At 38.6% G+C, this 16766-nt stretch overlaps 1 protein-coding gene across 2 annotated transcripts in view; it reads left to right on the top strand.

The window, feature by feature from the left end:
• LOC118641781 (S-adenosyl-L-methionine-dependent tRNA 4-demethylwyosine synthase TYW1) overlaps positions 1 to 16766 on the top strand; it is a 159205-nt gene that overhangs the window by 124164 nt on the left and 18275 nt on the right. For both annotated transcript variants that reach the window (XM_036279333.1, XM_036279334.1), the window contains one exon: positions 10449 to 10559. In XM_036279333.1, the coding sequence (XP_036135226.1) occupies positions 10449 to 10559 (111 nt within the window). The remainder of the gene's footprint in view (positions 1 to 10448; positions 10560 to 16766) is intronic.

Here is a 16766-nt window from a genome sequence, read left to right as displayed (position 1 = left end):
ATGTCCTGTAGTTTTCTGCAAATAGGTCCTTTACTTCTGTGGTTAAGTTCATTCCAAGGTATCTGAATTTTTGTGCCACTATGGTAAATGGGATTGTTTTTTCAGTTTCTCTTTCTGTGAGTTCATCATTGGTGTATAAGAATGCTGTCATGTTCTTGACGTTAATATTGTATCCTGCTACTGCCAAATGCATTTTTTAAGTCTAGTAGATTTTTTATGGAGTCTTTAGGGTTTTCTCTGTATAATATCATGTCATCTGCAAATAATGACAGTTTCACTTTCTCCTTTCCAATTTGGATCCCTTTTATTTTTTCTTCATGTCTGATTGCTGTGGCTAAGACTTCCAGTACTATGTTAAATAAGAGTGGCAAAAATGGGCATCCCTGTCTTGTTTCTGTTCTTAAGGGAAATGCTTTTAGTTTCTCCCCATTGAGTATGATGTTGGCTGTAGGTCTTTCATAAATGGCCTTTATTATGTAGACATATGATCCCTCTATTCTCACATAGCTGAGCGTTTTTATCAGAAATGGATGCTGGATTTTGTCAAATGCTTTTCAGCATCTATTGATATGATCACGTGGTTTTTATTCTTCATTTTATTTATGTGGTGTATCACATTTATTGACTTGCGAATATTGTACCAGCCTTGCATCCCTGGGATGAGTCCCACTTGGTCATGGTGAATAATTTTTTTGATGTATTGCTGGTTCCGAGTTGCTAGTATTTTGTTCAGGATTTTGGCATCTATGTTCATCAGGGATATTGGTCTGTAGTTTTCTTTCTTTGTAGTGTCTTTCTCTGGTTTTGGAATTAGAATTATGCTGGCCTCATCAAACGAGTTTGGAAGTCTTCCTTCTTCTTGAATTTTTTGAAATACTTTGAGGAGAATGGGTTAGTTCTTTTTTGAATGTTCGGTAAAACTCCTCCCTGAAGCCATCTAAGCTTGGGCTTTTGTTTGCTGGGACAGTCTTGACTACCTCTTCAATTTCCTTAGTTGTTATTGGACTGTTCAAGTTTTTTATCTCTTCCTGGTCCAGTTTTGGGAGACTATGTGTTTCTAGAAATTTGTCCATTTTGCTTAGATTGTTGAATATGTTGCCATATAATTGTTCATCGTAGTTGTTAATGATCTTTTGTATTTCTGTGGTATCAGTTGTTACTCCTCCTCTTTCATTTCTGATTTTGTGCATTTGGGTTCTCTCTCTTTGTTTCTTGGTGAGTCTAGCTAAGGGTTCATCAATCATGTTTATCTTTTTTGAAAAACCTGCTCTTTGTTTCATTGATCCTTTGTTTTTTTGGACTCTATGTCATTTATTTCTGCTCTGATCTTTACTATTTCCTTCCTTCTACTTGCTCTGGGGTTTTCTTTTTGTTTGCTTTCTAATTCCTTAAGTTTTGAGGTTAGATTGTGTATTAGAAATTTTTCTTGCTTCTTGATGTAGGCCTGTAGTGTTATGAACTTCCCTCTCAGAACTACTGTCACTGCATCCCATAGATTTTGTGCTGTTGTGTGTTCATTTTCATTGGTTTCTAGGAAGTTTTTAATTTCTTCCTTGATCTCCATGGTAACCCATTCATTGTTCAACAACATGCTGTTTAGCCTCCATATGTTCAAATGTTGTTGTATGTTCTTGTTGCAATTGATTTCTAATTTTATGCCATTGTGATGAGAAGATTCTTGATATGATTTCAGACTTTTTGAACCTGTAGAGACTTAGTTTGTGCTCTAACATGTCGTCTATCTTTGAAAATGTCCCATGTGCACTTGAGAAGAATGTGAATTCTGCAGTTTTGGGGTGTAATTCTCTGTAGATATCTATTAAATCCATTTGGTCTAGTGCTTCATTTACAGTCTGTGTTTCCTTGTTAATTTTTTGTCTAGAAGATCTATCCAGTGATGTCAGTGGGGTATTGAAGTACCCTGCTATGATTGTATTGCTGTTGATTTCTCTTTTGAAGTCCTCCAAAAGATTTTTAATATATGTTGGTGCTCCTATATTGGGCACATATATGTTTACCAAGGTTATACCTTCCTGTTGGATAGATCTTTTCAATATTATGTAGTGGCCTTCTTTGTCTCTAGTTATAACCTTCATTTTGAAATCTACTTTATCAGATATGAGTATTGCTACCCCAGCTCTTTTTTGCTTTACGTTTGCTTGGAAGATTTTTTTCCATCCCTTCACTTTCAATTTATGTGAGTCTTTTGTTGTGAGGTGGGTCTATTGTAAACAATATATATATGAGTCATGCTTTCTTATCCAGTCAGTTTCTCTGTGTTGGAGCATTCAAACCATTCACATTTAAGGTGATTATTGACATGTACTTACTTATTGCCATTTTTGTTTAGTGTGGTTATATTTTTCCTCCTATTTCTTCTACTGATTACAGCAGTCCTTTTAGCATATCTTGCACTGCTGGTTTGGTGTTAATATATTCCCTTAGCCTCTTTTTGTCTGGGAAGCTCTTTATTTGACCTTCTATTTTGAATGATAGCCTTGCTGGATAGAGTAGACTTGGATTCAGATCCTTGTTTTTCATGACCTTGATTACTTGATGCCCTTCCCTTCTGGCCTGTAGTGTTTCTGTTGAGAAGTCAGCTGAGAGCCTTATGGAGTTTCCTTTGTAGGTAACCTGTTGCTTATCTCTTGCTACCTTTCGGATTCTCTCTTTGTCTTTAATTTTTGGCATTTTAATTACTATGTGTCTTGGTGTGGGCCTGTTTGGGTTCTTCCTACTCTGGGCTCTCTGTGCTTCTTGAACTTGAATGCCTTCTTCCTTCACCAAATTAGGGAAGTTTTCTGTCACTATTTTTTCAAATATATTCTCTAACCCTTGCTCATTTTCTTAGTCTTCGGGGACTCCTATGATGCAAATGTTATTACCTTTTCAGTTGTCCCACAGTTCTCTTTAGCTGTCTTCCTGTTTTAAAATTTTTTTTTTCCTTTTGGTTTTCTAGTTTTTTTTCCTACCCTTTTTTCTAATTCATTGATCCAGTTCTCATCTTCCTCTGCTCTGCTGGTTAGTCCTTCCAATGTGTTCTTAATTTCTGCTATGTCATTCTTCATTTCCACTTGGTTGGTTTTCAATGTTTCTATATCTTTACTCATGGTGCTGATGTCCTTACTCATGCTGTTGAGCTTCCTCAAGATCATGGCTCTGAACTCTACCTCTGATAATTTGCTTAGCTGCATTTCATTTATCTCATCTTCTATAGAGTTCCCTTGTTCTTTCATTTGTGATTTGTTTCTTTGTTTCACCATTTTGGCTATCTCAGTGGATTTTGGACCTGCCAAATTTTCCCTGTGGGTGTTGGTGTTTTGCTGTTTGTGGCTCCCTCAACAAACAGGGTTTTGATGAGCCTGTGTGGGCCTACGTTAAACACCACTGTCAAGTCTTACTTTCCTGGGTAGATTTGCAAGCCCAGGAAAGGTTCAGTTATCCTCTAGCTTTTTCCTGGAGACTAGTAGTCTCAGTTACATGGTGCTTTGGAATGTAGCCCTGGTGTTCAGTTTCCCTGATTATATGGTCCTGTCCTCCTGCTTTTCTGTTGCTTTTTTCCAAGGATTTGTCTTTATTTTAGTTGTAATTCCCGTTTGGTCCTGGGAGATTTTCTGTGTAGCTGCTATTCACTCTGCCTCCATTTTCACTTCCTCTATGCCTATCTTGTGTCCATCTGGGTTGCACAGGCCTTTCTGGTGCCCCCACACACTGCAGGTCCTGACGGTAACTGGATCGCACAGTCCCTTAGGGGACCTGGCTCTATGCCTATGTAATGGGCTGCTGGGTCGCACAGTCCTTTCTGGTGCTTCAGCACTCCTCAGGTCCTGGCGGGAAATTGGATGGCACAGTCCCTGCTGGGTCGCACAGGCCTCTCTGGTGATTCAGCACCCTGCAGGTCCAGTGGGTAACTAGATCTCACAGTCCCTGCTGTGTCGCCCAGGCCTTTCTGGTGCCCCTGCACCCTGCAGTTCCCATGGGTGGGCAGTTGGATCACACCAGTCTCTCACGCTCCAGCTTCCCACTGCACTTGTGAGCTGCTGGACCTCACAGGCCTCTGTGGAGCCCCAGGTTCTGCTGCTGGTGGCTGGGTAGTGCTGCTGCTCCATGGGGCTCAACTCTTGCATAGATTTTGTTGTTGTTTTTGGGAATGGGTCTCAGCTGCTGGTCCATGCTTCTGTTGCCTGGGGATGGATGTCTGCTCCCCAGCCTCTGTTGCTGGGGGTATATCTGGACTCTGATCGGGCTGCTACTATGGGGGATGGTGCTGGGCTCCCAGCTGTCTGCGGCTTCAAGGACTGGCACCTTGGCAGCTCCACTACGGTGCACTGGTCTGTGTTGACACATAGTGTCCACTGGTCAGATGGTGCCAGCTGCCCTGGTGGGCTCCCACTGCCTCCTCCCAGGGAAGACCCTGGATCTTCCAAAATGGTGGGACCTCCCAGAGGCGCAGGGAGAAGCACCCTGAAGGGCTGCTTACTGCGGTAGCCAGCTGCTCCATCCACAGTACAGCAGAGCTCTGTGGCTCTGCACTGCTGGAGTTTGGTCATCCACCTTCACGTCCACTCATACTCTCTCACACACTAGCTCACTTTCTCACACACTCACCCTCCCTCTGGTCCTGCCTGCCGCCATCTTCCTCTTGTCCTGGATTTAATTTTTTGACAAGCATAAGAGTTGGTCAAAATTCTATTTGGTTCCTATATATTGAGGAGATAGTTCAAAAGGCAGGAGTGGTAGAATCTTACCTATGCTGCTTTCCTGGCTCCTCCCTTCTTTTGGTATTAGTATTGTTGCTAATTTCCTTTCTGACTCTGGTTTTATTTACTAGAATAAAATGTACATAAATTACACAACAGTCCATACTTTGCTTTGTTCCCTGCTACATCTAGCATCTAGATTAATGCCTGGCATATAGAGGTACCCAGTGACTACTGGTTGAATTGATGCCTCTGTGAAGAAAAAATGAGTCTGTGTAGCTGCTGATGGTGGTGGCAATGATGGTAGCTGGAGTTTATACATACTTTTCAAGTGTTCTAAGTCCTTTGTTTCTTTTAACTTGATAACAATAATATTTGGTATAGATACTATTACTCTTCCTACTTTACAAAGGCACAGAGATCATGTTAAATCCACACAGTTGACTCCAGAGCCCAGTAGCTTAATTGCTACTCTGTACTCTTGTCCTCATTGTATACTTTTCCCTCTTTTCTTCTGTCCATTTTAACTACTAAGGCCTTTTCTACTTTGCATCTAATCCTTTTTTCCCTCAGGCCAATACTATGGTGAAGCAACTGGCAACAGCTTGGGTGGGCCTAAAAGTTGGGTGGGGTGGGGCCTCAAGGAATCACCAGGGTGGGGCTACCAGTGTGACCAGGTTGCTGGAGTCCCAGATATGGCGGCTGTCTGCCGCCCCAGGGAAGGGCTCACCAAAGGAACAAAGGCCTCTGACAGCACGTTTTTCCCGGAGAAAGCCCCCTCTCCAGCCCTCTCTTCAGTGCCAAACAGCTCAGTTCTTCCCTGTATGTCTCTGGTGACCCTCGAGCTGCCTCCCGTCTAAACTTAGAGGGAGAGAATCCGACAAGTCCGTGTGTGGGCCCTTTAAGAGGAGCTGCCTGGGGCTCCAGCCGCATCAGCTTCCCTGAGTCTCAGTTCCCGCTGGTTTTTCCAGTCAGAAGTTATGGGGATTCTCTTCCTGGCACTGGAACCCTGAGTGGGGCGTCTGGTGTGCGATTGGGACCCCTCAGTCTGCAGGGAGGACCTTCCCAGCCGAGGTATCCTCCTGATTTTTATCCGCAACACGTGGGTGTGGGACCAGCCCGTCCTACTCTGCCCCTCCTACTCTGCCCCTCCTACCAGTCTCGATGTAGCTGCTGCTTTAATTTCGTAGTTGTAGGACTTCCATTCAACTTGATTTCAGGCTGTTTTGAATGATGGTTGTTCTGTAGTTTAGTTGTTACTTTGATGTGGTTGTGGGAGGACGCGATACTGCGTTTACCTACCCGCCATCTTGACCGGAAGTCCCCAGCTGCACATTTAATGTATTGTTACTTTCAGACATCTCTCCCTTCCTCCCCTATATTATTGTGTAATGCCCACTGCTGGAGGAAGAAATCTTAGATTCTCAAACAGAAAATACATGAAATTATAATATGCCAACTTGACAATTTTTACAAATCACATTATGACATTTTACAAATCACACTGTAGCCTGACCAGCAAGTAACTCAACTGTTAAAAATACTTTCATTCTCATTTTTATTTTCCATAGTACTACACTATCCCTGGTCCTGTTAGATAATATGCCACATTCAGAAAATCCTGCAGTAATAACCAACCTAGAACACATGCAAATTAAAATTACCAACTGAATTCTCAAACTAAAAAAATAGCTTTTATTCAAATTAAATTATTATAATTCAGTTTGTAGTACATTTATTTCTTTTTAGTAAAAAGGATAAAATAACACTGTTATTTTATATAAATTTTTATATTTTATATAAATAACACAGTGTTATTTATATTTGCAAAGGAAATTCCAGCTCTCACCTTTCAAGTAACATCTGCACCCAGTTTTTGTTTTAATCTAATCGAATTGGATTCTAACACCTTTTTCCTGTTCTATAGACTTTAGGAACTGCTTTAACTAACTTTAAACAGACTTTAAGTAAAGTCTCTGAAACCATTTCATTGAGCAAGGTCCCCACAGATTCAGGGAGACTCAGAATGTGAAGTTGATAATTTGAAATCAAATAAAATCTAATAACATTCTTTTTTTTCAATAATCCCATAGTGCTTCTCTTTGTCTTTGGCAGTCTAACATAAATATGCTATATATTAAAAGTAACTGTACTAAAATTACTTACTTGTATTGATCGAAACATATGGAGAAAATGAAAAGGAAAGCCATAGAGTGGATGAAACTATTCCCAATACATTTATAACAGAGCTCTTATATCCAGAATATATAAAGAATTTGAAAAAATAATCAGCAGGCAAAAGACATCCCAAAAGAGATATATTCACAAGAGTAGATGTCCAAATGGCCAGAAACATACTCAACTTCATTAGTAATCAGGCAAATACAGAATCAAACAATTCAAGAGGGGATAAAATTTAAAAGACTCACAACACCAACTGTTGTTGAAGAAAAGAAACAACTGGAACTCCGATACACTTCAGGTGTACATGTGGTCAAAGGACTTTGAAAACCAGTTTGGTAATATCTGCTGAAGTTGAATGTGTACACCCAAGAAAAATGTGTGCTCTTGTGCATCAAGAATTTGCAATTTTGAATGACAGAAGCAAGACATAAAAGAATATATGGTTCCATTTATATAAATTTCAAACATAGGTAAAAATCTAAACTGTAATGTTAAAGTTAGGATGTTAAATATATTGGGGCAAAGGGAGTAGATAGTGACTAGATGATGGGTATTTTATGTTGATTTTTTGAGCTATACATTCATGTTTTATGTACATTTCTCTTTGTATTTTATTTTAGAATTTTAAAATGTTTAGCAAAGTAAGAGAGTCTACCCTGGATTCATACCACTTGGGTTCATACCCCGGTTTTGTTGCTTTCCAGCTGTGTAACTTTGGGAAATTTATTTAAGAGCTCTAGGCCTTGCCCTGGCCGGTTTGGCTCAGCGATTAGAGTATCGGCCCTCAGACCAGAGAGGAGACCTGGGTTTGGTTCCTGCTAAGGGCATGTACCTCGGTTGCAGTTTGTCCCCGGCCCCAGTTGGGGTCGTGTGGGTGGCAGCCACTCAATGTGTCTCTCTCATATCGATGTTTCTCTCTCTCTCTTCCTCCCTCTCTCCCTCCTGCTCTATCTGAAGATAAATGCAAGAATGTCCTCAGGTGAGGATTAAAAAAAAAAAGTAAGAGCTCTAGGTCTCAATTTCATATCTGTAATGTAATTTTGTAAGAATTGTTGTAAAGATTAGATAAATATTGGAATTTTTGCTAAGGTATTAATCACAACAACAGGTGGCACATAGTAAGTTCTGACTCATTGCTAACTCCCGCTATTGTTGTTATTGTTGATATCATTGCCAGCTTATTTGATCGAAGGAATTTTAAGCTTCTTTTGGAATAACATTATGTTTATACATCTGTCATGGTTCTCCATGCAGGCGAGTTTTTGTTATGGTCTCTCAGAAAAGTGTATTTTATTCACTGTCCATGTTATTTCATAAATTAATCATTTTATAGAAGATGTATTTTATAATTGTAAGTAGAATTTTCTTTGCCTTGTATTTTGTAGTTGTCCATGTAGTGTATATGTAGCCTATAATGGTGTATAGTAGCTAATACTTGGTATGACTGACTGCTTTCAGGTCTAGTTCTAAGTGCTACATGGATTAACACTTTTAATCCTGTGTAGAAACTGAGAACAGGGATTAAAGATAGTTAGCTCATGGCCTGGGATTCAGTATGGCCCCAGAGTCCAGCTTTACCCCACTACTCTATGCCAGGAAAGCTGCTCATTTTATTATTTTTTTCTTTTTATTTGGTAACTGGTTACTTTCCCTTAATCTGATTTTTAGTTAATTTTCTTATATTTCCAAGAAGCCAGTTATATCATTTGTAAGTAATTATTATTTTTTGTATACTATTCAATAATTCTTGTTCTTGCTTTCAGAGAAGTGTTCATAAAAATAATAAAGTGGACATTCTTCTGCTAGTCTAAGCGGAAATGCCTCTATTTTTTAAACCACTAAAAACATTGACTATTGACTGAAGACTGTTTTATGTTAAGGATGTGTTTTTTAATTATTGAGTTTACCAAATGGATTTTGATATATTCTGTTTTGTTTTCAAAATTAAATACACACCCTTTATATAAATTAGGGATGGCTTTAAGCTATATCAAATGGCTTTGTGTATCTATGCAGATGATCACATGGCTTTTCTGTGTTGAACTATTAATGTAATGAATTGTATTCATATACAGACTAATATTGAATCCTCTCTGCATTCCTAGAATTTTTAACATGTTGAATTTTATTTGCTAAAATTTCTATAAGATTTTTGCATATATAAGTAGAAGTGTAATGGTCTGCAGTTCTCTACCATTTTTGTTAGGTTTTGGCATTGGGTGAATTCTAGCTCTGTAAAGGAACCTGGATGATTTCTGTCTTGTCATGCATTGTATACTGCATTATAAAAAGAATTTTCGAGAACATTTTCTGGTATGGCTGCTTAATACTGTTTGTTAAATCTCTCTCTCTTTTTTCTTTATTAAAGATCTCAAATGTTTCTTTTACTAATTATGGAAATCTTCAAACAGACGAAAGTAGAGAGATTATCATTTTGTTCCTCTCTTACCTCACTTTGTTTTTCTCTAGAGTATTTTGAGCTTCACTACTTAAAACATGGTTTGAGGTTTCGCAGCATGGGTATCACCTGGGACTGTGCTGTGGATGACTGGATGTAATCATGTGCACACAAACACACGCATCACTTTTTTTTTTTTATCGTCATCCGAGGACATCTTTCCATTTTTTGTTCAGATAGAGCGGGAGGGAGAGAGAGAGAGAGAAACATCAATGTGAAAGGGACACATTGAGTGGCTGCCTCCCACACGACCCAACCAGGGCCGGGGACAAACTGCAACCAAGGTATGTGCCCTTAGTGGGAATCGAACCCGGGTCTCTCTGCACTGCAGGCCGACGCTCTAACCGCTGAGCCAAACTGGCCAGGGCGCATCACTTTACCTTTGCCATATTCTGTTGGTTATAGGCAAATCACAGGTTCTGGCCCCACCTTTGCTATAGATTTTAAACTGTCATTGGTAATGTTGTTCTGAGATGTTTAAATAAGTCTTTGAACTTTTAATTTGTCTTGAGTCCTGGAAGGGAGCTACAAAGTGAAAGGGTATAAAATTCTTAAAGGCTTTGATGACTATTGTCTAATTGCTTTTCAGAAACTGGTATCTCTTTGGGTTATGTGGTAAACAAATGGCAACATTGGTAGTTCATAAATATGCCTGTTCTGCCGACAAGAGATCATTAAATAATGAGAAAGCAGGAAAGAGGACAAGAATAATTAGAAATTCTTTTAATAACCAATGTGAGTGATTGGTACCTGAAAGCCTGAAGGTTATTTGAATTAATTTTTGATAGTCTAAAATTATTTGGCAACTTACTGTTCTTTACTAAATCTAATTCAATGTGTATTTGTCAAGAAACTTTTGGGTGCCTACTAGTGTTAGATTTTGTGAGTGAAAGAAAAGAAATATGCCAGTATCTTTGCCTTTATAAGGGAATCTTATTACTTTATTTTCCACTCTTTTCATCTTTTTATAAAATATAATTTCAATTTATATATTCATGCTGGATTTCACCTTACCTGGGTTCTCTGTGGGTTGAAGGAATTTGAAAGTCTTCCTAAGTGTAACTTCTACCAAGATAAAAACAAAGTTGACTTTTCCTTTGTTTTAGCAACAGCGTACTGTCTACAGACTGACTCTAGTGAAAGCATGGAATGTGGATGAACTCCAAGCCTATGCTGAGCTGGTGTCTCTAGGGAGTCCCGACTTCATCGAAGTGAAGGTGAGCCCCTGCTGGCCGCTGCTGTGCATGTTTCCTGTGATGCTTTGTTGACCGTCCCAGAGTTAAATTTTTTTAGATTCTGTAGGAGGTCCCAGATGTTATATTTATTCATTCAGAAATATTAAGAACCTGGCACTGTTCTAGTCATTGAGTGTAGTTGCAGTAAAGACTAAGCATTTGTTCTCACAAAACTATTGTTTTAGGGAGAGGTAGACAGACAGTCAACACAAACTGAATAATTAAAAACTATATTAGTTGACCCTTGAGCTATGTGGGGTTAGGAACACCCTTGAAAATTCATGTCTAACTTTTGACTCCCCTAAAGTTTAGCTACTAATAACCTATTATGACCAGAGAATTATTAATAACATAAACAGTTGATTAACATATTTTATGTTATATGTATTATATACTATATCCTTACAATAAAGTAAGCTAGAGGAGAGAAAATTTTATTTAGAAAATCATATGGAAGAGAAAATACACTGACAGTATTTATTGAGGAAAAAATATGCCCATAAGTGGACCTATGCAATTTAAACCCATGTTGTTCAAGGGTTAACTGTAGTAACTTTAATATGCTGAGAAAGAAAAGTGTTATAATGAGTAATTGGTTGTCTTTTAAATAAATTTTTATTATGGAAAACTTCAAACATGTAAGAAGTGAAGAGACTGGTCTAATGAGCCCCATTCATCCATCACCCAGCTTCAAAACTTATCAACTCATCTTTCAGCTAGATCCCTATCCATTCTAGCCTTAACGATATTATTTAGAAGTGAAACCCCACATTATATCATTGATCCATAACTGTTTAAATATATAACTCTAAAAGATATGCACTCATTTTAAACACTAATTCAGAATGCTGTTCTCATAACTAAACAGTTTTAACAATAACTTTTACATATTGGAACATATAAGGTTTCAAACAGGACCAATTATTTCACAGAATTTTTGAATCTGGATCCAAATAAGGGCCATTTATTGTAAATGCATTATTTTTATCTTAAATTTCTTTTAATCTAATTTCTCTTCCATATGTCTTTTCCCCCATTGTAATTTATTTTGTTGAAGAAAATGATTATCCTGGCTAGTTCCCCATATTTATATTTTATTTTATTAAATTTTTTCCCCCCTTTATTGATTTTTGAGAGAGAGAGGAAGGGAGAGGGAGAGAGAGATAGAAGCATCAAGAGAGAGAACATCAATTGACTGTCTCCTGCATGCCCCCCACTGGGGATCAGGCCCACAATGTGGGCATGTATCCTGACCAGGAATCGAACCAGTGACCTCCTGATGTGTGGGTCATGCTCAACAGTGGAGCTACACCGTCCAGACCCCCATATTTATATTTTAGATTCTGCTGATTGCATTTTTCTCTGCTTCCTATATTTCCTATGGATTGGTAGATAGATCAAGAGAAGATTGATCAGGTGCGTGCGTGTGTGTGTGTGTTTGTGTTTACATTTCAGGATTATTTTACTGGTGGTATTGTATACTTCCAGCAGGAGGCATGTAATGTCTGGTTGCTTGTGTCATGTTTTTACCAGTGTTTCTTTTTTATTATTCTAGAGAGGGAGGAAGGGAGAGAGAGAGAGAGAAAGAGAGAGAAACATCAGTGTGAGAGAGAGACATCAATTGGTTGCCTCCCATATGCCCCTTGACCAGGGATTGAATCTGCAACCTAGGTATGTGTGCTGACTGGGAATTGAACCTGTGACCTGCTGGTGTACTGGACAATGCTCCAACCAACTGAGCCACACTGGCTAGGGCTTTGCCATTGTTTCTTTGGGGTGGATTCCTATAAGTGTTCTGATATATCAAAGGGTAAGTGCATATATTGTTTTGCTAGACATGGCGATAGGCCCTTCTAGATTTCATAAGCTAGAAGCCTTTTCTGAGAAGGTGACTTTTTCAGAACTGACCTAAATACTAAGAAGCAACACAGTATGCAAAGGCTTGGGGTCAGAACATTCTGGCACATGGCACAGATAGTGTACAGAAGTCCTACATGAACTCTGTGGGGTGATTGGAATTGACAGTCACAGAAGATGAATCAGAGAGGTGGGCTGGGCCAGATTCTGTTAGACCTTTGAAGCAAGGATAAGAGCATTGGATTTTATATGAAGTTTTATGGTAAGCTTTTCTTTATACTAGGTGTTTCTAAAGGGTTTTGAGCTGGTGAGTAATGTGTCTGATTTATGATTTTAAAATATCAGCCCTGGCTAGTTCAGTGGTTAGAGTGTCAGCCCGCAGACTGGAGAGGCCTGGGTTCGGTTCCCGCTAAGGGCAGGCACCTCGGTTGCGGTTTGCCCCCAGCCCTGGTTGGGGTCATGTGGGTGGCAACCACTCGATTTATCTCTCTCACATCGATGTTTCTCTTGCTCTCTTCCTCCCTCTCTCCCTCCTGCTCTGTCTGAAGATAGATGCAAAAATGTCCTCGGGTGAGGATAAACAAACAAACAAACAAAACAAAACAACCATCACCTTGCTGCTGTCATGAATAGAGTAGAGAGGGCAGTAGTAGAAGTAGGCAGACCACTTGCAAAGCTAGTGCTTAATCCAAGGAAGAGATGTGATGGCTTGGGAAGTTCATTGGTAGTATAATTGGAGAAGTGTGACTGCATTTGGGATAAATTTGGAAGTAGAGCCAACAGAACTTATTGCTAGATGGTGCGTAGGAAGTAAAGGAATGAAAGGAATGAAGACCAGCACTGGGTTTTTAGTGTAAACAGCTGTGTGCATGTGGAACAGTTTACTGGGATGCAAGGGCCAGGGCAGGAGAGAGGTACGTTTGGGAGTAATTTCATGCATTCTATGTTGACCTTATTAAATTTGCGGTATTTTTTAAATATCCAAGTATGGATTCAAATAGGCCATAGGTTATGTAAGTCTGGAGGTCAGTGATGAGACAGGGCTGGCAATAATGATTTGGAAGTCATCAGCATGAGATGGTTGTTAAAGCTAATGAGTGTTAAGAGGCAAATGGCTTTTTTGGACAATGAAGGATCCACAAAATGAGAGAAAGTGATCAGAAAAGTTACCCAATCTCTGAAAGCTCCACTCTTCAGTTTATGTTTATGAAGTTGTATGCACTCTCTGTCGTATCAGAGGATAGTTCAGAGTTTTACAGCCATCTTTTAGTAAGTTCAGTTTTCTGTGTAACCGTGCTCTGGAGGGTTTGGAAGTGGGAACATGTGAGAGAAATACTGCGGTCTGACTGTGGGGCATTTTGTCTGTAGGCAGGTCAAAGACTCTTCTTTGAAGTTGCTGTTAATGACACTTACGATACAAAGATACAGACTACATTTGAGATGTATATGTTGGCTTAAGTAAATCTTGTCAACGTCCGGGGTTGGTGGTATTTTAATTTATGATTTAGCTATTAAAGAATGCTACCTCAAATTATGTTGCAGTAAAACCTCTGTTACAAAGCAACTTGGCTGGATCGCATGGTCACCTATTTTCATTTTCCTTCTTTTCTTTTCTTTTATTTCATGCTTTCTGTAATGAACAAGATATTTTGTAATTTGAAAAATCAACCAATATTCCTTTTTAAATAAAGATTGCTCTGTGTAAATAGTGTAATTCTTTGATGGTTAATTTTTGATTTGGCAAACTAGGAACATAACTAGAAAATGGATAAAATGTAGGGTCTGTAGCTGAGATGTTATAATGACATAGTTTCTTTCAAACAATATTTTTATTTTACTATTTTATCCCTGAATTCAACAAATATTTTTGAGCTGTCTCCATGTGCCAGGCCTGGTCAAAGCAAGGCAATACAAAATTTGATATTGGATATGCCTTTTGGCAAATAGATCTTATTGAACAAGGCAAAGTCTACAAAAAAGTAATAGAGCTACATTGAAAGAGTTTATTTCAAAATTTTTGGAGAAATGTGTAATCTAATCATAATTTTAAAACTCCTTATTTAAATGATAAAATGTAATATGATAGATAACAGTTTGTGTTGTATTGGGGGACAGCATGGTGATGATCAACCTGTCTCTGGTAGAGGACCTGCAGTGTCGCAGTCTGAAGTATTGGGCCACTGGGGATTGGATCATACTTGGTAAAATTCAACTATCATTTGTCTGACAAATTAATGACATATTTTTCTTTTAAACGGAGGTAGGAAAAGGGATGTTCACAGAATATAGTATGCTATTAAGAAACAGATCAAGTCCTGACCCATGTGGCTCAGTTGATTGAGCATCACCCTATGCACCAAGAGGTCGCCGGTTCAATTCCTGGTCAGGACGCATGTCTGGGTTGCAGACTCGATCCCTAGTAGGGGCCAAGCAGGAGGCAATTGATCACATTGATGTTTCCCTCTCTCTTTCTCTCCCTCTCCCTGCCTCTCTCTCTAAAATCAATAAAAACATATTTAAAAGAAAAGTAACAGATCAAGCTATAGAATATTATTTACTATTTGATTACATTTAATGTATATGTTTAGATACATTTATACTTTTTTATATAATTGTATCTAAACATATACGTTAAATGTAATCAATAATAAATATTATTCTATAACTTGATCTGTTACTGATATATATGGAAGGATATATATCAGGTTGTTAACCATGTTCTATTTGATAGAAGGGGAGGAAAGGCTTAATTTTACTATCGTCCTTGAGTCTAAACCTCTTTAAGATTAAAATTAGAATAATAGCAATTTAATAGCTTTGTTTTGAGAAATTCAGTGGGCTAATGGGTATGTTTGGATTCAGTAAACATTTAACTCACTTTCCATTAAGAACATTTATTTAAACTAAATCAATAGAAGCTATTTCTTTATTGTATTGATTTCCTCTTTGCTTTCATTGCTAGCCTTGTAAAATATTTTTCTGTTATGTCCCCTGTAAATTAACATATTTTAGCTTCATTAGGCTTAAGTAGTCCTTTATTTGCTAACCGAAGAATCTTAAACTATCATTATTGGCTTGCTTGTTTGTGAAAATATGTTTCATGTTACAAACATCTATTTCATTGAAAACTTTCATAACACAATCTGTTTACAAATGAAATACTGTCTTTGTGTTCTCTGCTAGCGTAGCACCTTGAGAATAGTGAGCGCTCAGTAATTATTTGTTGTCAGATGATTTAAAACTCTCTTATCCTTAGCACCGTAACTGTCTACAAAGTTCAATCCTTGCAGAATGCATCTTGCAAAACAAATATTTTATTTTACTTTATTTTGTTAATCCTTACCGGAGGATATTTTTCTATTGGTTTTTAGATAGAAAGGGAGGGAGGGATGGAGGGAGAGAGAGAGAGAGAAAAAAAACAACACATCAATGTGAGAGAGACACATTGATTAATTACCTCCCACATCACCCTGACCAGGGCTGGGGATCGAACCTGCAACCCAGGTATGTGCCCTTGCCTGGAAATAAAACCCATGACCCTTTGGTCTGAGGGTTTTCTCTCCAACCACTGCGCCAAACTGGCCAGGGAGCAAGACAAATATAGTGTGACCTCACTCTTTCTGCATGAAAAGATGAAGAATAGTAATGGTTCATGTACATAGTAATACCTAACTAATGTTTATCAGTTGGTTCATGATCATTAAAGAGTAGAGAAATTCTGAGTAACAGGAATGAAATTTTGTATTAGATCAGAAGTGAATTCTGGGGTTTATTATCAGAGAAGAATTTACTATTTGATCTTTAATTTAGGTCATTCAGTGTAGATTGGTTGGGGATCCAGAGAAGAATGGGCTCAGAATGTAGACATATTATTCCAGTTATCTGGTAAGGATATGCACAAGATATGATGACACTGAGGTCAGATGAGGTAAGGTTTCCTGACTGAAGATTAAAGAGAAGATGGGCAATTTAGCCAAGTCAGGACTGGATGCTGAGTGGGGTGGTCTGATAAGAAGGCCTCCAAGCCATGCTGAGAAGCTTGGGCTGTTCATTTCGGGGAGCTATTGAAGCATTTTCAGGGTATAAGAATGACATATTTTGGGTATATTGCTGTAAATTGTCATAAAGACATTTCTCATCAAACTGTAGGGAACACTAACAGTATCAGGAGTTTTTAGACACCCAGTTAGTTGAATTAGAATGGCCAAGCTGCCAAAATACTGCTCACCCACAGACCTTGAGTCCCCAGGTAAAATTTCTGAGGAGCCCATTAAAAAGACCTGTGGCCCCCATCACCCAGAGCGGGGAGATCCATCAGAAAGGCACCAGTGT

The sequence above is a fragment of the Molossus molossus genome, unplaced genomic scaffold (genome assembly GCF_014108415.1).
Source record: "Molossus molossus isolate mMolMol1 unplaced genomic scaffold, mMolMol1.p scaffold_m16_p_3, whole genome shotgun sequence".
NCBI classification, from domain to species: domain Eukaryota; kingdom Metazoa; phylum Chordata; class Mammalia; order Chiroptera; family Molossidae; genus Molossus; species Molossus molossus.
Note: the sequence above shows the minus strand (reverse complement) of the source record. Positions and strands in the feature narration are given on the sequence as shown.